The 25076-nt window shown below is 41.6% G+C and overlaps 1 protein-coding gene across 1 annotated transcript in view; it reads right to left on the bottom strand.

Annotated features, from left to right (window-relative positions):
• The window catches only part of LOC124625401 (coagulation factor IX-like), a 233459-nt gene continuing 208383 nt past the window's right edge, over positions 1 to 25076 (bottom strand). Inside the window, exons 8-10 of the mRNA XM_047149168.1 lie at positions 20175 to 20272; positions 19919 to 20100; positions 1 to 184 (exon numbers count right to left, since the gene is read on the bottom strand). Coding sequence (XP_047005124.1) covers positions 44 to 184; positions 19919 to 20100; positions 20175 to 20272 — 421 coding nt within the window. The 3' untranslated portion in view covers positions 1 to 43. The remainder of the gene's footprint in view (positions 185 to 19918; positions 20101 to 20174; positions 20273 to 25076) is intronic.

Consider the following 25076-nt stretch of genomic DNA (forward strand, 5'->3'; position numbering starts at 1 on the left):
TTTTTCTTTAATAAAAGCTATGACTGGTGGCTTACAAGAAAAATTAGTTGGCGTACGATGTAAGGAAGTCCTTGTAGATGGTTACATTCGTCAGGACTAATACAGGTTCTTTTTCTGCCGTGTGAAGCCATGAGACTATTCCTGTGAGGGAATCGCCGATCATAGCACCGCTGCCGTGATCGCCCTGCAAGTGAAAGAAGGGTTTAGTCAATATTATTTCAGTCGCAGAGATCGGAGCAGCAGTTAATGGATAGTCATAAGAAGCGTCTTATCGTATGCTTAGTATGCTACGGTGAAAATTCTCGTATTTTACGAAGTCGTTACCAGCCGCAGCAACAGGAAGTACTATGCAGCACTCAATATACTTGACGAAGTGATATCTAAGCAGTCGAATCCAAAGTACTAGCGACTTTTTGTACGATGAATGACTTTCAGTTTGAAAACGGAGTAAAACAGCGGTTTTTAGAAACGCTAAGGAGCTAAGAAGAGTCTCATTCAAATTTTGAAGGACGTTCTTCTCTAGTGGAAGAACTTGTAGGGTGTGCGTGGAACGCGTCGCCGCTTAGTTGGAAACACTCCCAAACTTCAGTTTTAATCTAAAACAACAGTAGGCACCATAAACGACAGTTTGTGCCGAGAAGTTTTTCAATGCGTTCTTTCCTTCTGTCATCTGTTCACGCTGTGATCAGCTTTCTGACCTTTTCCTGGAAATTCCTGATCTTGTCTCGAGAAGTTGGCCTGCCTACAATTTCTACTTTAGTGGCGTTAATTTCTGCTACGTCATTTTTCACTTTCCTGAACCAGCTGATTTACGTTTTGGCATTTCTGTCGAAGTAGTCAAATATTATTTTTATTCAGTATTTTCGGTTTCGTCCGGACCAAGTGACTATCAAAAAACTAAATTTTCCTTTTACTAAGAGTATCAGATAGTTTTTTAATATGGGTGTAGATTTAGTAATTATTTCTTCTCAACCACGCACTCCGAACTTTTCTTGGACTGCGTATTTTCCGTAGGACCTTCCTTTCCTTTTTCTCCAACTTTTTAACCTCTCCCTTTTTGTTGAGGACTGAAAATTCCGCCGCATAAAGCCACTCCGGTTTCATGGCAGCGTTGTAGTGTTGGATTGTTGTTTCCACTGAGAGTGGTTTTTACTGTAAAAGTCCTTCGTGAATTGACAAGCGATTTTCCTTTTTTTGTGGTGTGTATTTGTTTACTTGGCTGTTTGGCTAAGTAGCCCCATGAGTACCTCAATTTATTCACTCTGTTCAGTCTACCTTATCTTGTGGTTAGGAATTTTGAAGCTTTTTTAATGTTCGTTGTGAATTCTGTCTCTCGAAAGAATACGGTAATCCAGCCTTTTCCGCTGTCTCCTTCAACAGGTTGATTTTCTCAGTTGCTGTATCGGCAATTCCGGAAAATACTTCTGACATCTCCAAAATCTAGACATTTGGGTTTGGCGTTGGCATTCGAGTTTTTATATCCCAGTCTGTGTTTTTTGACTCCTTTCTCTTGAAGTCTAAGATTCCATTCCTTATATCTTATCCAAAATGCAGTTAAAGAACAATGGGGAGAGGCTGTTACCTCGGATTAAACCAGTTCTTAGTTCATATAGTTCCGAAATTTCTCCATGGAATTTTTTTCTGAAATTCGTTTCTGTCAATGTTTCTATAATTATTTCCAATGCTTTTTACCTGCGGCGAATCTTTCTAGAGTGTCGAAGAGTCTTGTTTGTCTACTGAGTTGCAGAATTTCTTGAAGTCTACAAACGTCCTAACAACATCTTTGCTTCTTAGGCAATGAACGATGGACTCTGCTGTTGGTGGGGAGGCGTTCTTGCCTCAGCACCAATACAGGTAGCTGTACAGTAGGTGTAACCACGTCAGCAAGGTGTCTGTTGAGAGGACAGAGAAACGTATGGTCCTTGATGTGGGGCAGCAGCCTTTTCAGCAGCTGAAGGGGCAACAATCTTGGTGATTGTCTAATCTGGCCTTGTAACTACAACCAAAACGGCCTTGCAGCTCTGGTACTGCGGGCGACTGAAAGCAAAGGGGAACTACAGCTATAATTTTTTCAAGTGGGCATGCAGCTCTACTGTATAGTTAAATCATGATGGAGTCCTCTTGGAAACTATGTTCCGAAGGTAAAGTGGTCCCTTGTTCGGATCTCCGGGCAGGACTATTCAAGACGATTTAGTCATAAAGATAAATAGCTGGTGTTTTATGGATCGGGGAGTGGAAAGTTAGATCCCTTAATCGGTCGGGTAAGTTGGAAAATTTAAAAAGGGAAACACAAGAGGTAGGCAAAATAATGTGAACAGTGGTAGTAATGGGACGGTTGTGTTTGACGGTCAACAATGCAGGTAAGGCACGTGTCGGGCTGGACTCTGCGTGTTCAGTACGCACTAGGCATCAATGCATGTTGTTTACGAGTAGTGCACACTTCGTATTTGCATTCAGAGGCTGAAGTCGACGTGCAATGAAAGACCTAACAGAGTTCCAAAGAGGGCAGTTTGTGAGGTCTGATTAGCTGGAACATGAGTAACCAAGACAGCCAACTTATTGAATGTTTCAAGAGCAACTGTTCCAACAAGGAAAGACATCATCGTGTAAACGTAATAGTGGGCGCATATCAAATCTAAATGACAGAGATCGTCGTACGCTAACACGAATTGTGACAAAACAACACAAAACTACGGCGACTAAAGTGTCTGCAGAGCTCAATAGCCATCTTTGAAACCCCGTATCTATCGAAACAGTCCACCGAAAACTGCATAAAGCGAAAATTAATGGACGAGCTCCTATACCGAAACCATTAGTGATGTCAACCAACGCAAAGAAGCGTAAAACATGGTGTCAGGAGCATAAATCCTGGACGGCTGATGGAAACAAGTCATAAGGTCCGACCAGTCAACGTTTTCGTTACTTCCAACATCGGACCGGGTTTACGTCTGGAGAACGCTAAACGAAGCCTCCAGTCCTGAGTGTTTGATTACAACAATTAAGCATGGAGGTGGAAGTGCGATGGTGTGCGCAGCCATGTCATGGTATTTTGCTGATTCCATCATTACTCTCAAAGGCCATGTCACAGATAATGATTGTGTGAACGTCTTAGGTGATCAGGTACTCCCCACGTTTCAAATGTTGTTCACCAACAATGACGCCACATTTCAGGACGATAATACGCCCATTCACACAGCCAGGACAGTACAATCGTGGTATAAGGAGCATGAAACTGAACTGAAGCGACTTCCCTGGCCAGCACACACCCAGGATTTGAACAACCCTTTTGGGCGGTATTGGAGTGCAGACTACATAGCAGATTTCTGCTTCCCTCGTCACTACAGCATTTATGAGAGGCTCTGATAGAAGAGTGGCGTAACATTCCACTGGACGACTGTACAATGATTATATGCCAGTACTCTAAGAAGAGTCGCAGGCAAATGGGGGTCCAACCCCTTATTAACAAACCATTCCCAACTAAGTACAAGTGTTCAGATTATTTTGTCTATCTCCTGTAGAAAGGTTAAAGTTCAATAGAGTGAGAATTAGTGAAGTTCGGTGATAAGAGGAAGAGGACGTCTGGTCAGGTGAATACAGGATTATAAATACAAAATCACATAGGAATAATGCAGGAGTAGATTTAATAATGAAAAAGAAAATAGGAATGCGGGTAAGTTACTATGAACAGCATATTGAACGCATTATTGCAGCCGAGATATGTACGAAACCCACACCCACCACTGTAGTGCAAGTTCATTCGCCCACTAGCTTCGCAGATAATGAAGAAATTAAAGAAACGTATGGTGAGATAAAAGAAATTATTCAGATAGTTAAGTGAGACGAAAATTTAATTGTGATGGGGGACTGGCGTACCACAGTAGTAAAAGGAGAAGAAGGAAAAATCGTAGGTGAATATGGACAGGGCAGGAAGGAATTAAAGAGGAAGCCGCCTAGTAGAATCCTGCACAGAGCATAATTTAATAATCGCTAATGCTTGGTTTAAGAAGTATGAAACGAAGCTATATACTTGGAAGAGCTGTGAACGCACTAAAAGGTTTCAGATTGATTACGAAATGGTAAGACAGAAATTTCGGAAACTGATTGTAAGTTGTAAGATTTTTCAGGCCAGTGGTGGACTCTGTTAGGAACAGAAGATTAAAAGTGAAGAAATTGCAAAAAGATAGGAAATGAAGGAGATGGGACTTGGATAAGTTTAGAGAACTTGAGATTGTGGAGAGTTACAGAGGGAGAATTAGGAAACGATTGATACGAAAATGGGTAGCTTTAGGGGATAAAATCGACACGGTAGCAGATGATCAAATAGGTAAAGGACAAGACCAGTATAAATCATTGGATGACACTTAGATTATTGAATTTAATTGATGAAAGTAGAAAATTTTAAAATGGAGTAAATGAAACTGGTGAAAGGGAATAGAAACATCTAAAAATGAGATTGACCGGAAGTATAAAATGGCTAAGCAAGAATGTCTAGAGGAAAGCTGTAAGGATTTAGAAGTATATATCACTAGGGGGAAGATCGCCTACAGAAAAATTAGAGAGGCCTTTGTAAAAAAGAGAAGCAGTTGTATGAACATCAAGAGCTCAGGTGGAAATCAGTCCTAAGCAAAGAAGGGAAATTGGTAGATGGAGATCCGTAGGAAGATACGATACTGTGAGAAGAATTTGACGAAGTTTGGAGCAGGTTTTCTGATGACATTGTAATTCCATCAGCAAGGGACTTGAAAAAGCAGTTGAACGGAATGGACAGTGTCTTGAGAGGTACATATAAGATGAACAAGAATAATGGAATGTAGACGAATTAAATCTGGTGATGCTGAGAGAATTAAATTAGGAAACGAGACACATGAAGTAATACATGAATTTTGCTATTTGGGCAGCAAAGTAACAGATGATGGCCGAAGTAGAGAGGATATAAAATGATAAAATGTAGGCTGGCAGTGGGAGGAAAAGCAGTTCTGAAGAATAGAAAGTTGTTGATATCAAATATACCAGAGTGTCCTGAAAAATGTAGACACTCTTTGTTAGTTAATATCTTTGGAACACAATGACATATCGTTGCAATTCTGCGAGCTATTGTAGTCCATTGTTCTCTCAGCACGTCTTGGCCCGCGTTTTCGAGCAGACGACAGTGTATTGATGAATGAATTAAGATTGTTGTCAGAGCAATGTAGGGTCTTACTGAAGTGGTACTGAAAGTACGCAAACATGATGGAGGTACAACGGCAACGACGTAATTTGTGCAGAACTCAGCCACCAAGACGTATAACAATTTACAGTGTTCAGCATAAATTTGAAACCGACGATACTGTTCACACTGTGCATAAGGAAAGGTTTGGTCGACCAAAAACATCAACAAGTCCAGCTTCCAGCTATGGTTTGTCGCGCCTCAGAAATCTGTGAAGCAGGGTGCACGTGAAAACAGCGTTAGCCGATAAAGAATATTACGAGCTCTGAAAGCTGCGAAATGAAAAGTGTACATTCCAAGATCGCTGCACGCTATGAACGAGGACGACCCGGACTGAAGGATGGAGTACTGCGTATGGCTTGAAGGCATGCTTCGCGAACGATTTGCAGGGAGAGTGGTTATCTGGTTCTTCGAGGCGCAATTCGAACTGAACGGTACTGCGTGTACTGGGCTTCTGAAAATCCACACGTTCACCTGGACAAGCACGTTAATCTACCGGGTTTTAATATGTGGTGTGATCTGTCATCGCCCGGTTTGATTGGCCCATTCTTCTCTGAAGATACTGTACCGTAACTGGTGAGGTGTGTATTCACATGCTGCAAACATCGATTTTACCTGCCATCCGCGAGATATTTGGGACTGATAGATTTTACCTACAAGAAGGTGACGCTCCGCCTCACTACCACAGATATGTCAGAGCCTACTTGGATGAAAATTTGTGTGGACGATGGATAGGTCGAAGACGAGCTGTTGAGTACCCACCCAACACTAACATCCGTAGTTCTGTCAACGGCTCAGCGACATCGACATTGTTTGGCTACTAATGGGGCTCCCTTTGAACACATAAAATAACCTTTCCACCTGTGCAAGAACTGCAACGGTATGTCATTATATTCCATTAATATTGACTCACAAAGAGAGTCTACATTTCTTTGGACCCCTCTTTTCTGAAAGTGTTTGTCTGGACTGTAGTCATGTTGGTAAGTGAAACATGGAGGTAAAATGTTTAAACAAGAAGAGGATACAAGCTTCTGAAATTTGGTGCTGCAGAATATTGCTAAAGATTAGATAGGCAGATCACATAGCTAATGAGGAGGTAACGTGTAGAACTGGGGAGAAAAGAAATTTGTGGCACAATCTGAGAAGGAGGAGGTATTCGTTGATTGGACACATTCTGAGACATCAAGGGTTCACCAGCTTAGAATTGGAGGGAAGTGTCTGTGTATGTGTGTGTGTGTGTGTGTGTGTGTGTGTGTGTGTGTGTGTGTGTGTGTCTGTGCGTGGGTGGATGGGTAGGTGGGGGGAGGGGCGAGTTGTAGAGGGAGACTAAGGGATGAATACAGTAAGCAGACCCAGAAGAATGTAGACAGCAACCCTTATTCAGAGATGAAGAGGCTTGCACAGGGCAGAGTAGCACGGAGAGCTGCATCAAACCAGTCTTCGGACTGTAGGCCGCACAAAAGGCAATAATTCCCTACGATCAGTTTGAAATCCATTACCCATTCTATACAGGACTGGCTATTTCTAAATCCCCCGTTGTGTTCACCGAGCTGGTGGTCTAATTGTTCTTCCAAATACTTTAGAGAGGCTTGGATAAGATTTTGAACGTAACAGATACCATGGAGATTTGTCTGTAGTTCTCAAAATCTGCCTTATTTATTTTTTTCTGTAAAAGATGCGTCAAAGCGAATTTCCATTGTTCTGGAATTTTTTAAATCTCCTAAATTTCGCCCAAAGGTTTCTGAAGTTTTTTGTCATGTCGTCACTGGCATTTTTACACATTTCCACGACAGTTGAATCTTCTCCAGAAGACTTGCTATTTTTGAGTTCTTAAACTACATTTTGAATTTCACATTTATCCGGAAACCTGGAAAAACGTCGTAAGATTCCACTTCGTCTAAGCTGAGGTACTGAGGGGGTCTCTGTCGTCCTCACAACAGGGAAAGAAGATTGGCATCATCAGATTTATCAGAAGAATCTTCAGGGAATTAGTCCGCCAACAAAGGAAGTAGCTTACAAAAATCTCTTTCCACCAATACTTCAATATTGCTAGTCAGTATGGGATCTGTACCAAAAATGATTCACAGGGGAAACAGAAAAGATCCAGTGAGGCGTGGCACGTTTCTTTGCAAATGTTCAAATGTGTGTGAGGTCCTAAGGGACCAAACGTTTCATTACAATTTCATTTAATAACAAAGAAATGGTCGCGGAGATGATCGACCAAGTAGAGTGGCAGACGTTGCAGGACACGTTACGGGCCACAGCGTGGTTTACTCTTAAAGTTCCGACAACGTACGTTCCTAGAAGAGTCAATAAATATGTTGCTTCCCCCTACGTATGCCTCAAGAAAAGTCCGTGAAGATAAAATCAGAGAGATTCGAGTCCATTTGCACTCGTTCTTACCGCAGGCCTTTCACGAAAGGAACAGGAAATGGGAGACGCGACAGAGGTACACATTTATCCTCCGCCACACACCACAAGCTGAGGAAACCGCAACAACGGTTCCCGTGCTGACAGACTGTGGTGCTCCAAACGTCATCCACAATGGTAGTGTGGATACGTTTCCTACAGTAAAGAAACCCATTTCATCATTCAAGGTTCGGCATTATTGTGCGATACTGCATGGTCGAGCAGCTGTCAATGTCGAATTCTGACACGTGTTGGTAAACTTTTCTCGCCCTTACACGATGGTTAACATGACATTTTCGTGAACAACCAACATTCAGATGGCATATCTCAATGAGAAACACACTGCGCTATTATCAAAACGAACTCCTTATCTGCTTTGCGCAGTTGCTCTGAAATCGTTTTGGCCTGCAACTGTTTGCGCCTCGCAGTTGAAAGCTGGCAACTATTTTGCGATACCTGCAAATCTGCGATGAAGAGGGGAACAAAGAATGAGGGAAAAGCCTATAGGAAATTAAAAGAGACCTCACTGCGAAACGGAACAAAACGGTAAGCAAAATAAAGGCAGTCTGTTCGAAACTTCTCATGTGTAACATTGACACCTGCTGCAAAGTGACATTCGGTATCATATAGCTCAACTCTTTGGCATGTTGTCCACGACATGGTCGAAACATTGCTGTTTAAGTGTTTCACATCGCCTCCCTGAGGTTATCCAGTGCGTTAAGAGCATTCCTACGATGACGTACTGCACCTTTTAACAAATGTCAAACACACTCAATCCGCCTGATGTCAGTAAATATCGCAGCCCATTCCATTCAGTTAATTTTGCTTTTCGGAGGAAGTCGTACACGAGACGGGAATAGCTTACTGGTGCACTATCGTCCTGAAAGATGAACCCATCGCCGAAATGTTAGGGCTGGAGAATAGTTTGGAGGATCCTGTCCCAATGCTATACAGCCATTAAAGTACTCTTGATTTCGATAAGCGGTGAGAGACGTTGATAAAAGGTTCTCGCCCAAAACATGATTGGCCCATATCCATATTGAAACACTGTGGTCGCCTCCACACTCTCCGAAGATATTAAATGTCAGACAAATCTTGTCATCATCGATGAAGAGAATCCAGGGCCATTGATACATGTTCTATTCCAGGTGCTATTCAGTCCACTATCTTCACATGTCACAGTGTTGGCGGAACTCTCCCGCTGGAGATGGTAACGATCTGTCTGGATCGTCACAGGTCTCCCAATTACATACAGAAAAGCGGTGTGCAGTTGTGTTGCATTGTCCTTTGTGCACCTGTGAGCCGCAAGTTAAAGACAGTAGTCATGAGCTGGAAATGTTTTCCCTGGGCTACATAAACGGCTCTTCTTCAACGTCCTCTGCGGCATCTTGTCTTGCTTCCCACTGAACACAGTGAGCTGCATAATGTGGAGCACGTACTTTGTTTTGCACCACAGTTTAAAATGTTATTAGCAGCATAACTGGCACTACAGTGTTCACTGTTAGCACACTAGTAGCGATGGTTTCACAAAACCATCCCAGTGCAAAATGCTTGCATCTCGCACATTTATTCATGTGTGAGATTAATTCGTTTCGAAAATTTATATCTTAACATTTTATATAAAATTTAAACGTGCTGTTCGTGCTGCTTCCCAGTCATCTGAGTGATTGTGAGCTGCGTGTTGATTAGAATCGATACCTGCGCTCATAAAAATTTTTCTGCTCTTCGTATCTTACCGGCCCGTTCGTTGGCGTCACGCGAGAGACAACATACCGAGATGTTGTGCGTGAATGTGTGCTCCCTCCTAGCCTTAATGTTGGTTCACCGTTTTGTATAGCATACCTGACAGTTGCAGTGGGTTGGACGTGGCAGCTCCGCGGGACTACCTCAACCAATAACCGTGATTTCTCTACGGGAACCCCTCAGTATTCTCAGAGCTTTATAGACGACCACTGTTTCGGCTTGCAGCCGTTAGCGCTTCGTGGCTCACAGCTAGCAACAGCGCTGCAAGCTATCAGTGGTCTTCTTAGATCGTCTCAACTACAGGGTTGCTTCGTGGTCGCGGGTTCGTGTCTTCAGAGTCGGCACGTCTCCTGTTTCTACGGTTTTGTTTTATTAGGCTTGACATGGTCAAGAATATGGAAGAGCGATGTTAATTTTTAATATGGCTTTTATTTGTCTAGATCGAGAGTTTATAAAATTATGTTAACGGTCTCGAATGTGCTAGCACGCGTCTTTAAATGTAAATCAGACAGAAAAAATATTGTTCATAAAAAGTTCTATCTACTTAAAGTTGTTGTTGTTGTTGTTGTCTTCAGTCCTGAGACTGGTTTGATGCAGCTCTCCATGCTACTCTATCCTGTGCAAGCTTCTTCATCTCCCAGTACTTACTGCACCTACATCCTTCTGAATCTGCTTAGTGTATTCATCTATTGGTCCCCCTCTACGATTTTTACCCTCCATGCTGCCCTCCAATGCTAAATTTGTGATCCCCTCGTGCCTCAGAACATGTCCTACCAACCGGTCCCTTCTTCATGTCAAGTTGTGCCACAAACTCCTCTTCTCCCCAATTCTATTCAATACCTCCTCATTAGTTATGTGATCTACCCATCTAATCTTCAGCATTCTTCTGTAGCACCACATTTCGAATGCTTCTATTCTCTTCTTGTCCAAACTATTTATCGTCCATGTTTCACTTCCATACATGGCTACTCTGCATACAAATACTTTCAGAAACGACTTCCTTACACTTAAATCTATACTCGATGTTAACATATTCCTCTTCTTCAGAAACGCTTTCCTTGGTATTGCAAGTCTAAATTTTATATCCTCTCTACTTCGACCACCATCAGTTATTTTGCTCCCCAAATAGCAGAACTCCTTTACTACTTTAAGTGTCTCATTTCCTAATCTAATTTCACATCTGTCAACACCTGCATTCTTTGGGATTGGAATTATTATATTCTTCTTGAAGTCTGAGGGTATTTCACCTGTCTCATACATTTTGCTCACCAGATGGTAGAGTTTTGTCAGGAGTGTCTCTCCCAAGGCCGTCAGTAGTTCCAATGGAATGTTGTCTACTCCCGGGGCCTTCTGTCGACTCAGGTCTTTCAGTGCTCTGTCAAACTCTTCACGCAGTATCGTGTCTCCCATTTCATCTTCATCTACATCCTCTTCAATTTCCATAATATTGTCCTCAAGTACATCGTCCTTGTATAGACCCTCTATATACTCCTTCCACCTTTCTGCTTTCCCTTCTTTGCTTGGAACTGGGTTTCCATCTGAGCTCTTGATATTCATACAAGTGGCTCTCTTTTCTCCAACGGTCTCTTTAATTTTCCTGTAGGCAGTATCTATCTTACCCCTAGTGAGATAAGCCTCTACATCCTTACATTTCTACTCTAGCCATCCCTGCTCAGCCGTTTTGCACTTCCTGTCAATCTCATATTTGAGACGTTTGTATTCCTTTTTGCCTGGTTCATTTACTGCATTTTTATACTTTCTCCTTTCATCAATAAAATTTAATATTTCTTCTGTTACTCAAGGATTTCTACTAGCCCTTGTCTTTTTACTTACTTGATCCTCTGCCGCCTTCACTACTTCATCCCTCAGAGGTACCCATTCTTCTTCTACTGTATTTCTTTCCCCCATTCCTGTCAATTGTTCCCTTATGCTCTCCCTGAAACTCTGTACAACCTCTGGTTTAGTCAGTTTATCCAGGTCCCATCTCCTTAAATTCCCACCTTTTTGCAGTTTCTTCAGTTTTAATCTACAGTTCATAACCAATCGATTGTGGTCAGAGTCCACATCTGCCCCTGGAAATGTCTTACAATTTAAAACCTGGTTCCTAAATCTCTGTCTTACCATTATATAATCTATCTGATACCTTCTAGTATCTCCAGGATTCTTCCATGTATACAACCTTCTTTTATGATTCTTGAACCAAGTGTTAGCTATGACTAAGTTGTGGTCTGTGCAAAATTCTACCAGGCGACTTGCTATTTCATTTCTCTCCCCCAATCCATATTCACCCACTATGTTTCCTTCTCTCCCACTTCCTACTCTCGAATTCCAGTCACCCATGGCTATTAAATTTTCGTCTCCCTTCACTACCTGAATAACTTCTTTTATCTCATCATACATTTCTTCAATTTCTTCATCATCTGCAGAGCCAGTTGGCATATAAACTTGTACTACTGTAATAGTCATGGGCTTCGTGTCTATCTTGGCCACAATAATGCGTTCACTATGCTGTTTGTAGTAGCTTACCCGCACTCCAATTTTTTTATTCATTATTAAAGCTACTCCTGCACTACCCCTATTTGGTTTTGTATTTATCACCCTGTATTCACCTGACCAAAAGTCTTGTTCCTCCTGCTACCGAACTTCACTAATTCCCACTATATCTAACTTCAACCTATCCATATCCCTTTTTAAAGTTTCTAACCTACCTGCCCGATTAAGGGATCTGACATTCCACGCTCTGATCCGTAGAACGCCAGTTTTCTTTCTCCTGCTAACGACGTCCTCCTGAGTAGCCCCTCCCGGAGATCCGAATCGGGGACTATTTTACCTCCGGAATATTTTACCCAAGAGGACGCCATCGATGTTGATGCAGCATTCTCATCACCGACGTTCTCGATTCTCGCGCAATTTGTCTGCTACTGATGTGCAGATTAGCTGCGACAGCAGCTACAACACCTACTTGGGCATCATCATTTGTTGAAGGTCGTGGTTGACGTTTCACATGTGGCTGAACACTTCCTGTTTCCTTAAATAAGGTAACTATCCGGCGAACGGTCCGGACACTTGGATTATGTCGACCAGGATACTGAGCAGCATACATAGCACACGCCCGTTGGGCATTTTGATCACAATAGCCATACATCAACACGATATCGACCTTTTCCGCAATTGATAGACGGTCAATTTTAACACGGTTAATGTATCACGAAGCAAATTCCGTCCGCTAGATGGCGCTGCCATAGGTCAACCGGGAATCGAATGCGTTTTTTAAAATAGGAACCCCCAATTTTTATTACCTATTCGTGTAGTACGTAAAGAGATATGAATGTCTTAGTTGGACCATATTTTTCGCTTTGTGATAGATGGCGCTGTAATAGTCACAAATGTATAAATACGTGGTATCACGTAACAAGGAGACATTCATCTGCCACACGCCCCTTCCCATAAAAATATTTTGTCGGTCGAGTTTCAGATACATGTGATAGGCACTGTGGTCGGAGAAATTAACTGACCATATTTCTCAACTAGTAACTTGACCTGTAAAGTCCTTATGTTCGTGTTAGAAATTCTGGGAAAAATAGGGTAAGCTGTAGGGAAATATCAGTAACATGCAATATGTATAAGAACCCATAGGGGATAGTATGACTGGAAGACCAAGAACGTAGGGCCCAGATTAAAAAGGTTGTAAGACAGGGACGTAATCTTTCGTCCCTGCGTTCCATCTATACATCGAAGAAGTAATGACGGCAATAAAAGAAAGGTTGTGGAGCGGGATTAAAATTAAAGGTGAAAGAATCTCGGTGATAAGATTCGCTGATGATATTTCTATTCTCAATGGAAGTGAAGAATAATTACGGGATGTGTTGAAGGGAATCATCAGTCTAATGAGTACAGAATACTAACTGAGAGTAAACCAAAGAGAGGAAGATAAAGAAAACGAGCAAAACAGAGAACAGCGAGAAACTTAACGTCAGAATTGGGCATCATAAAGTAGCGAAGTTAAGGAATTCTGTTACCTAGGCAGAGCAAGGAGAACATAAAAAGCAGGCTAGTACTGACAAAAAGTGCATTTCTGGCAAGGGAAGTCTACTATAGCCTAGACGCGGGAGATTGCTGCGTTGCCAGTTGCACACGACGCACGCGCCAATAGAAGCAGCGCCATGGTATAGCATAGTTCGCAAGCTTACGTTTAGGGGGGAGCGCGCAGTTCGTGAAGTAAAGCCACCACGGCCGCATTAACCCTTTCGCTGCTACAAAGACGTGCTCCCTGCATTCCGCACTGTGAGCGATTTTGTCACTGCACTATATATATATATATATATATATATATATATATATATATATATATATATATATATATATATAATTCCCGGCAATCAGTTGCAACAATTATGCATATAATAAGTTGTTGAAAGTCGTTTGTCGTGGAAAAACTGGCGACTTCGAACATCATTATGTTTTCCGCAAACGAAGTTGTATTTCACAAATGTTATTAATTGTCTTCATAATGTTAACCACGTATAGTTAACGGAAGACGTAGAAACGAATACGTATAGCGTAAGTCAAACGTTCGAATTAGAATAGAGACCCCACGAACACAAAATTGCTGTGGCAGGTACGAAATATAAACTCCGTCACTCGCTCGTTACACTTGAAGGACAGATGTTGAATGGGCCGAAACGAGCCGCCCCATAACAGCGTAGTTGCCTGCTAACTTCGAAAGAAGGTAGATGCGGTCCCTAGCGCAACTTATAACATCGTCGAAAATCAGTGCGGACGGGACAGCTTTGGTACACCCTGTTAAACAAACGGAAAAATGGAGGCGGTACAATTGGAGAGCGATCCGCCTTCAGCAACATGCATATATATATATATATATATTTGAATTGCAAAAAACTAATAATAAAAAAATATTGCATGGCGCGAGATTCGATCCGGCGACCTTCGGATTACGAACCCCAGCGCTTGCCGCTGCGCTATGACGCTGTAGAAAACCATTAATCGTAGAGAGTATTTCACGGCAACGGTTTCTTTTGACTGTCGATTTTCTCGACAACAGCTGAGAAGTGCATCTTGGTGCTTTGCCACATTACACCTCTGGCCATGAGCTTTTATTATGCGCAGTATGAATCGAATCTGAATTTCACAATTGGTGGCCTCCCCTTGTGAGATGAAAAGAAAGGTTGACACAGGAGGGAAACTTGTGGCGGGCCGCATCGAACCAGTCACAAAAAAAGACCTGCTGAGAAAATCAGGATAACGATCACATTGATGTGAAATATTATCAATTTTTTGTAGTTGTGAATGACTATTATAGATAATGCTCCTTGAGTTAACATTTGACTGGCTTGGAGTCTTTAAAGCTACCATTACCTCCATCATGTTAAAGTAAATCAACACTGATAGTTATAATATTCACGACATTGATATCTTGCTTTCTTCTTAAACTTATCATCCTAACAAAGCAATAACCACTCCGTCTGCTTTAGTTGCCTTTTCCAGTCGACATGAATTGAAGCAGAACTGCTGAAAGTGATGTGTTCTGATAGTTACTCGTAGAACTATTACAAATTTATGGCTTTTCTTTCTTTCTTTCCTTTAAAATAATCATATGTCTTAAACTTCTGTTGAATTTTTTGTGTAAAAATTAAATTATCTTCATCTATTATCTTTTTTTTTTCTTTTCCTTTCGATAACGGCGTTTCTCCTTGATATGACAATAGGGATTTCACAATTCAGTTTTTTTCTACGCACTCTTAAGATTTCATTTTCATTATCTTCGTCACCATCCTCGTAATTATTAGCCATTTGACATCCACTGCTGGATAAAGGGCTCCTCCGTACATTTCCGTACATTGTGTTCTTCAGTGTCGTACATCCACGTTCTTCAACCATCTTCTGTGTGATCATGTCCTCGCTTTTTTCTTATTTCCTTGAATATGATAAAATCCTTGGTCTATCTTCTGTCTATTTTTCTGGCTACATGTCCTGCCAGTCTCTATATAATTTCCGTCACATTCATAAAAAAGTAGTCCATTCCAGACTTTTCCCAGAACGCTCTGTTTGTTCTCCTGTCCTTCCAGTAACTCTCCACATTTAGTTTTCAGTCACCATGAATTGAAATTGGATTGCTAACAGTGGTGAAAAAACATCTGCAGACTCTCTTTCATTTGATAGCTTTACGTACAACTTTCTGCTTATCAATGATTCAGTAAATATGGCAGTGTGACGCAACTAGGTTAGAGCGTTCTGACACTCAGTTGTCTGTGACTATTAGACATTTGTGGCTTTTCTTCCTTTCTCTCCTTTGAAATTGTCCAAGTCTTTCAAACTACTGTTAAAAGTTTTGTACAAAAATCTCAACAAACTTCATGTTTTAGTTTAATTTATCTTCTTTTTCACTTGGTCCAACAATAGGAAGGTTCGCAACTAATTTATTTTACTATGCGCTGCAGGACTGCCATATTCATCCTAGTCATCACCATCATAGTCATTGTGGTGTCACCGCCAGACACCACACTTGCTAGGTGGTAGCCTTTAAATCGGCCGCGGTCCGTTAGTATACGTCGGACCCGCGTGTTACCACTATCAGTGATTGCAGACCGAGCGCCGCCACACGGCGGGTCTAGTCTAGAGAGACTCCCTAGCACTCGCCCCAGTTGTACGGTCGACTTTGCTAGCGATGGTTCACTGTCTACATACGCTCTCATTTGCAGAGAAGACAGTTTAGCATAGCCTTCAGCTACGTCATTTGCAACGACCTAGCAAGGCGCCATATTCAGTTACTATAAGAATGTATTCTGAACAGGTATTGTGAATCATGTACCGTCAAGGGCGACGTTTATCGTTAATGGATTGAATTTAAGTTTCAAACTAATTTCGTCCGCTTTCTGAATTCTCATTCCTTGTCATGTTCCAGACCTGACGTCAGTATAGTTCTTCCTGCCTCACGCCAGCATGCGTGAGCTAAAACGCGTGTATTTCGGCCTCCAATCGTAACACAATGTTGGCTCTTCTGCCAACACAACAGTCGTCCTTGGACATTTGACATCCACTGCTGGATAAAAGTCTCCTTTGCACATTATCGTACGCAGTGGTCTTCAGTTCTATACATCCATAGTACGCTTTCTACTGTTCTTCTTTTTGATCATCTTCTCGGTTTTTTTCTTGTCTCTCCTACCCATTTGCCTGGCTACATGTCCTGCCCACTTGCATATAATTTTCGTTGCGCAGTTGTCCGCTCCAGACTTTACCCAGATCTCTCAGTTTGTTCTCCTGTCCCAGTAATTCCCCACATTCAGCTTTCTATCGTTCACTGGACAACCACAACTTCAAACATGCCATTTCATTCATGTAAATATGTTACCTTTGAAAACTCTCTTTAGTCCACCTCTCCCGTTTATTGTTTTCTTTAAATATTTATACAGGTATTGTTATCAGCACTTCTAAATACACATACGATATTTCATAATAGTTTATGTTCTCAATACATATGATTACGTTGTTAATACATATGAATACAATGTTAATACCTGTTATTTTACTTTCAGTGTGATGAGAATGCGTTATTTTAACCTTAATACAACTGACTTTCAATGCTGTTTTATTAGATTTGTTCCTTAGCTGTTGACATTTGTCTGTACTAGAAAAAGGGCAGTACACTTCCGTCAGAATACGTAGGTGGTTCTGGTACGTACCATTAACTTATATTCATTATTTTTTCCCTCTTTTAGGTCTGAAACTCCTGATAAAGTCCAATGGAAGCTGTAACAGTGATGTAAATATTCTTCGGCAGTGACTGTCGTTTTTCCCAGGCGTTATTAATACGGAATATGTTGGCAGTGAGTCCAAAGCTTTCACAGAAACCTATGAATTCGAAACAAAGTGGTGTCGCTAATTTGTTTTCATTGATCAGTTTCGTTCACGACTTCGAAATGTGTCACTGTGCTTATACAATTCTGAAACCTACTTGTTGCTTCGGTTGAGCAAAGCCCAAAGTTTTTGATTGTATGCAGCTGATGATAATTTTAATAAATATACCGTGTGTGTAGAAGAATTACAGTTCTATAGCTTTTGGGCCTTGCCTATCTCCTTTCTTGTGAAGCAGAATGGTTACAACGTTGCGCAGTTTTAGGGTATTGACCTAGTCTCGCAGCTCTCTGCGTGGGTGCCTACACGATAGTTTGTACACAGGGGGGTGGGGGAGGGTGCAAGAGCTGTGGATATAGAGTGTTTTGAATGTTTTGGAAGACGAATGGCGTCTTGTAAGTAACTGTAAAAAACTTCTAGTTCCGAGTCCTTTGAAAACCTGTGTAATATCGGCTTTTAAATGATTTTCTTGAAAGAAAGGCACCTCGCTACATTTTCTTCGTTTCACTGAGGGCTCGATGGGTAGAGGAAAAGAGGGTGGTCCCTTCTTACCCCAGTGATTTCCACAGAACTGATTGCACTCCAAACTGTGACCTTATAACGTGACCTTATAATTGTGGAGTGGTCTCTCACGGATTTCCCCAGGATTCACATAATTCTAATAACGCATATTCCGTTTATTAGCACATCCAGAAATTTAAGGTCGAGAACACTCTTTAGAGGGGGGATTTGATTTGGAGTACGCGTAGCACACTGTACTGCCACTACACACCGGTTTTCGGAAAAATAAGTTTCGACAGCAAAAGCACGTTGTTCGTTCGACCACGCCATGTTTGCAACTAATGACGATATCAACATAAACATCTACTGCCACTTTGAGCTTGGAGCTCATCCACCCTCTTCCACTGCTCCTTCTTTTTTCGCAGTAACAGCTTAAAATTAGGGATAATTCTCTGCACCACCCTGTACAATACTGACTCTCGTAGCCGTTCTAATTGACAGAGAGAAATGCAGCTCTAATCGTTTACATATCCATTGATGGTAGGTAAGTGCACGAAGTTATATTGACATCCGTCAATGTGTTCTGGGTCCTTAATTTTTTGTCAGGCAGTATATATAAAATAGTTTCACTCCAACTCTGATGATCAGTCAAACAGATTATCCAGTACAGGAAGAGTTAAACACCTGTCAGACCTTAGCCCTGAATATCTTCTTCGAAAAACGGTTTTAAGCCACAATGACGTGACAACCGTTTCATGATTTCATGTAAATTCTTCGAATACTACACTACTGGCCATTAAAATTGCTACACCACGAAGATGACGTGCTACAGACGCGAAATTTAACCGACAGGAAGAAGATGCTGTGATATGCAAATGATTAGCTTTTCAGAGCATTCACACAAGGTTGGCGCCGGTGGCAACACCTACAACGTGCTGACATGAGGAAAGTTTCCAACCGATTTCTCATACACAAACAGCAGTTGACCGGCGTTGCCTGGTGAAACGTAGTTGTGATGCCTCGTGTAAGGAGGAGAAATGCGTACCATTACGTTTCCGACTTTGATAAAGGTCGGATTGTAGCCTATCGCGATTGCGGTTTTTCGTATCGCGAAATTGCTGCTCGCGTTGTTCGAGATCCAATGACTGTTAGCAGAATATGGAATCAGTGGGTCCGGGAGGGTAATACGGAACGCCTCGCTGGATCCCAACAGCCTCGTATCACTAGCAGTGGAGATGACAGGCATCTTATCCATATGGCTGTAACGGATCGTGCAGCCACGTCTCGATCCCTGAGTCAACAGATGGGGACGTTTGCAAGACAACAACCATCTGCACGAACAGTTCGATGACGTTTGCAGCAGCATGGACCATCAGCTCGGAGACCATGGCTGCGGTTACCCTTGACGCTGCATCACAGACAGGAACGCCTGCGATGGTGTACTCAACGACGAACCTGGGTGCACGAATAACAAAACGTTATTTTTTCGGATGAATCCAGGTTCCATTTACAGCATCTGTGTTTGGCGACATCGCGGTGACCGCACATTGGAAGCGTGTATTCGTCACTGCCGTACTGGCGTATCACCTGGTGTGATGGTATGGGGTGCCATTGGTTACACGTCTCGGTCACCTCTTGTTCGCATTGACGGCACTTTGAAAAGTGGACGTTACATTTCAGACGTGTTACGACCCGTGGCTCTACCCTTCATTCGATCCCTGCGAAACCCTACATTTCAGCAGTATAATGCACGACCGCATGTTGCAGGTCCTGTACGGGCTTTTCTGGATACAGAAAATGTTCGACTGCTGCCCTAGCCAGCACATTCTCCAGATCTTTCACCAACTGAAAACGTCTGGTCAAAGTTGGCCGAGCAGCTGGCTCATTACAATACGCCAGTCACTACTCTTGATGAACTGTAGTATCGTGTTGAAGTTGCGTGGGCAGCTGTACATGTACATGCCATCCAAGCTATGTTTGACTCAATGACCAGGAGTATCAAGGCCGTTATTACGGCCAGAGGTGATTGTTCTGGGTACTGATTTCTCAGGATCTATGCACCCAAATTGCGTGAAAATGTAATCACACGTCAGTTGTAGTATAATATATTTGTCGAATGAATACCCGTTTATCATCTGCATTTCTTCTTGGTATAGCAGTAGTGTAAGTTCATATGACATTACTTACCAGACAACTACGACCTTCTCCTTTCACTAGAGTGGCACACATGAAGCGGCTGTCGATGTCGGAGATATAGTCGAGACATTGACTACGAGGAGTGATTTTTGCCGTTGCATAATGCAGAACGTCTCCAGCTGGAAGATGGTCTTGGAGCGTCCCCCACCCAGTGACGAAGACAGTGAGGTCGTCTGCAGAAAACAGACGTTCAGTGACATACGTTTTACTTGCCTCTTGCTACTTCACTAAAAACAATTATACTCACCCGTTGGTGTGATCTCCAAGTTAATTGGCTGAATATACAGATTCATAATAAAAGGAGAATACACAATGAACACTGCTACATCGTTGCGAGGAATATTGCTGTAAAAAAGATGAAAAGAAACTAATTTATTTATTGTCGTCCTCATTTTTGTATCAAGAAAGCTGTCTTTATGCTACACTAACGAAGGACAGTAAACTTATGTTTCTTGTACTTTCTTTCTTCTGTTACTTATTTGTGACAGATGACATCAATGAAGACATTTTTACGCGTTTCACTTCTAAAAGTTTAGATGATGATGAGTGCTATAAATTAGATTATTTTTCAGAGTCACAGAATATATTTCAGTGGAACCACTCCACTGAGACGGGTATAGTGCTCCTCCATGCCATGTAATACTATTCCAAAATATAAAATTCAATGATAGCTTAAAGCGTAAAAGTCCCCTTGCACAGTTTATATTTCTGTGACATTTGAGGTTACTTTCTAAGTGGAAAGTGACGGTTATAAAACTTATTGTCTTCTCAGAGAGAAACTGCTAATAAGGTACAATTCTGGACCATCAAAAAATAACCTGTCACTAACGCAATTGCATTAAAGAGAAATGGCACTTAAAACTGAAAATATTAAACGGAACCTAAAGTAAAATACGAGGGCGCGCTGAAAAGCAATGCTACCGAATTTTTTATGTGAAAAATCTTAAATTTTTAAAATTAAAACGTTATCAACACACTACATCTTTATTCTTCATGCCTACATATTTATTTCTTAACATAGTCACACTGGCAATGAACACATGTCTCCCAACGATTGGTGATACCGTCACTGTAGGATGTTGACGGAGCACAACCTGATCTCTGCCTGCAGCGCTTCATCACTATCATAGTGAAGTCCTCGGAGGTGTTCTTTAAGTTTTTGAAACAGATGAAATGCGGATGGGATCAAGTCGGGACTGAATGGAGGATGATCGACGACAGTGAACCAACCAGTCACACAGATTATCCGATGTAGGAAGTGTTACACACCAGTCAAACCTTAACCTTTACTGTTCCAGCTATCGTGTGTAGTCTTCCATTGTCATGCTGGAGGAAAGGATGCTCCATGTGTGGACGAGCTCTTCGGTCTCGAAACTCGATTACAGCACGCTGTTTCTTACGCACCAACATAATTGCGTTACACACCGCCGTATTACATGCAGACATGTAGACATGTAGACGTGGAGAACAAAGATGTGAAATTTCAATGACGTTAGTTCTATTTAAAACCCCTTAAGAGTTTTCACATATAAACTTTGGAGGCATTACTTTTCAGCGTAGTCTTGTATTAATTGCCAGAAAATTTTGTAATTAATGACTCGGTAGTCTGAACACTTTATTTCCGGGAATGAAGAGTATTCAGGTATCTTCCATTGTAAGTACCATGTTGAGCCGGTACGGCTCGCTATTTTAATTTTTTGAAGCCATTTTGACTATTTTTCGACTGTGACTGTCTCAAGAAATATGTAAAGGTTTTTTTTTTTTTTTTAAATTACCGCTACCAGTCACAAACTTTGTCAACTATTGTATTACATATTTATTTGGCGACGTGTTTCGAGGGTTAAACCTCATCTTCAGGATAAATGGCATTTCTCGTCCACTGCACTACAGAAAACTGTTTGTGATCGTGTTTCCAAGTGACAATTTGTGAACAGTGACCAAGAGATCACGGAAATGGATACACCGCAATACATCACAGCGAGACTGCCACGCCAGAACAAAGATGACCACAGCATTTACGAAAAGACTATGTAATATCAGTATGATCTTATTAAAAAGTTGTTTTTGTAATGCCATTTAGCCTGAGGATGAGGTTTAACCCTCGAAACATGTCGCTAAATAAATAGGTAATGCAATAGTTGACAAAGTTTGTGACTGTTAGCGGTAATTAAAAAAAAAACTTTATAAATTTAAATTTTTGTTTTTGTTTTTTGAAACCACTCGCCTTCTTAGTACTCGCCGCGATGTCAGTATCGAGATCGGATTGGAGTCTCTGGTCGCAGCATATCTTTGGCGAGTTGGCTTCCCGCGCGCCGCGAGGCGGACAAAACGAGGAAGAAGGGGCTTGCTGGGAGTTAGCTGTGGGTTGTGCGTGAGCAGCGACGTCCGTGTCGGAGGGCAACGCCGCTTGGTCGGTGGGGCCCCGCAGAAACAGTCGGTTAGGGACGGAACGCCGTGGGCTCGAAGATCCTAGTGTGGATCAATGTGTGGTCATTCAAGGGCTGAAAAGTGATTTCTTGGTTCTGCCCTTGGCTCCCGACGAAGAATTAGGGCAAGTTTGGTGTATGAGGTGAACATAAGAACTCTAAAAAGGTGCACATTGGTGGCGCGTCTATCAGACTTGTGAGTGGTGCAAGCTTTGTTTCCGTACTGCAGTCTCCAGTTAGAGCGCCGCTTGGGAGGAGCGCGTTAATATCGGCATTGTCATCTATTTAGCTGCTTTAAAGTAAATGACTGTTTTGGATCGAAGGTGGAACCAAGTGAAGGACCGAATCAATGCTTGTCTTATTAAGAAACCTAAGTCGGCCCTAGCGTGTTAAAGTCTGTTATCTACAGTTATAACGAGTAATTGACACTCTGGTAGTGTCCACGTGTGAACTTTGGAGGTACTGTTAAGTATTTGTAGTAAGGGAATGATTGACTGTGGAGCTTTTCTGACGCTTATGGACCTTGTTAATTGCAGATCACGTCTTATGGTATTTTGCGGTTCTACTTGTAGTTGGAAATCGCTGATAGTATTTTCATAATTTAGCTTGGTATGTCACTCTGTGTTTTGGTGTGGCCCTCCCAACAGCTTAAAGTCCCAAATATTTTCTTACTGCCTTTCTGAGGTTGCCTTGCAACAGTTGTTGACTTGTCTGTTGTGTACCCCACCGTACTGCTTGTTGGTGCGGTGCGGTATAATCGAAGTGTTCAGTAGTACCGCATCTATTCTCTCCCCCGTTTTAAGATTGCGAGGCGCATCCACATCGACGTATAATCCCAGTATGCAAAGTTGGTTGCGCCCTGTTAACGTTTTGTACGTCGTAGATCTTCCAGTGCCGCATGTGTTCCTGAAGGAGAGCACGGTGCACAACAGCGCATGACCAAGACGAAATATAAAGATATGTATTGTACATTTTTTAACGGATGTATTCACTGAGATTAAGAGTTGATTTGTGTGTCTTTTTACTTATTTTGAAAGCAAAAGATTACATACTTGGTTAAGTATAACATCTATGCTTAGTTGTCATAACGTTAGGTGTAGTATGCATTACATGTAGGGATGTTTATGGTGTAAAGTATTTAAAAGGAAGGAAAATATTTTGTGATACGGTGCGCATCTTAGAGGCTACGGGGTTTGAGTGTACGTTGATAGTAATCAGATTTTATTGCATTTAAGGTGTTTTTGTTAAAAATTTTGTGATTAATATTTTATTGCCTTTAGAGATCACATGTGATATCTAGGAAAATTTTGGTATTGCCATGTGGCCTTAGAATCTTTTATTTAACCTTGAATTATGCAATTTGCATTTTTTCCTTTGCTTGGAAAGGGATTTTGAGTTTTAAGCTTTCTAAATTGATTCTGAGAGCTGTTCTTTGATCTGTTAAAATAATACTTCGGGAACATTCATTAACAAATTATATTGGGTATCTTGTTGTTAATGATAACGAATGTTCACTTACTATTTTAAAATCAGATTATCAAGTTAATAAAGTTGTAAAATTTTACAAGTAAAAAAAAGGCTTTTATTAGAGAGACGGTGCCTGCCCGTACCCCCCCCCCCTCCTCCTCCTCCACACACACACAACTTCCATGTACTCAAGGCATTCGCCTTCGGGCGTTGTCTGATGTTTTTCCCCGTATCTATCCCAGCTAATCGCTGCGGGGCCATGTCACATGTTACTAATGAATGTAACAAACGTCATCTTGTGTAGTAGGTGTTCTGTAATTTTGGGAATTTTATTTACAAGAACGTATATAAAATGATACTCCTTCATGACGAATCCATCAAATTTTGGAAATTTGTGGTTAAGTTCTGTGGGACCAAACTCCTGAGGGCATCGGTCCCTAAGTTTACACACTACTTAATCTATCTTACGCTAAGGACTAAACACACACACCCATGCCCGAGGGAGGACTCGAACCTCCGATGGGGGGAGCCGCGCGAACCGTGACAAGGCGACATTGACCACGGCTTCCTCCCCCGCGGCGTATCCAACAAAAATAAATACCATAAATACTTTTAAAGACATGTTAATATGTCACGTATTATATTCTGGGCCCAATATTGGTGAGGTGCAAGTAATTTTCTAAGCGTTACGGACGTAGGAATATCGTTATGATTGTGAAAAAATATTGCCAGAAGAAAACTTAGCTTTGGGATGTTGAGATCGTGTGATGGAACCTTTATTGTTAATGAGATAAATAAATAACTTTGACAAATCAAACATTTGATTCAAAGACGGGATTTTTTTAATTTTTTTGCTTCCACAAGTGAGTCTCTTGGAATATTGATCTTAAGTATAGAAAGAGTTCTGTAAAATTGTTGCAGAGTTCAAAGACTAGCAAGTAGCAACTGACCATCAGTATAGGGAGCCGGGAGAGATGTTATTTACTGGAATTTAAGACTGAATTATCATACGAATTCAGAAGGGGTTAAAGTTTACGCAGAACTGCGATTTGACGCAAAAAATTTTGAGGAGATGTAACCATTTCATAGAGAAAACATTCGTCTGATCCATTGTAGAATGTTGGTTGTCGCTTACTCTCCAAACTTGGTAGAACTGACATAAGAAGTAAGGTAAAGGAAGACAGTAATTTATTTCCTATAGACGGCATAAATGTTAGAGGCGGATCACTAGCTTGAATTGGACAAGGGTGATCAAG

This window comes from Schistocerca americana, chromosome 1 (assembly GCF_021461395.2).
Source record: "Schistocerca americana isolate TAMUIC-IGC-003095 chromosome 1, iqSchAmer2.1, whole genome shotgun sequence".
Taxonomy (NCBI): Eukaryota; Metazoa; Arthropoda; class Insecta; order Orthoptera; family Acrididae; genus Schistocerca; species Schistocerca americana.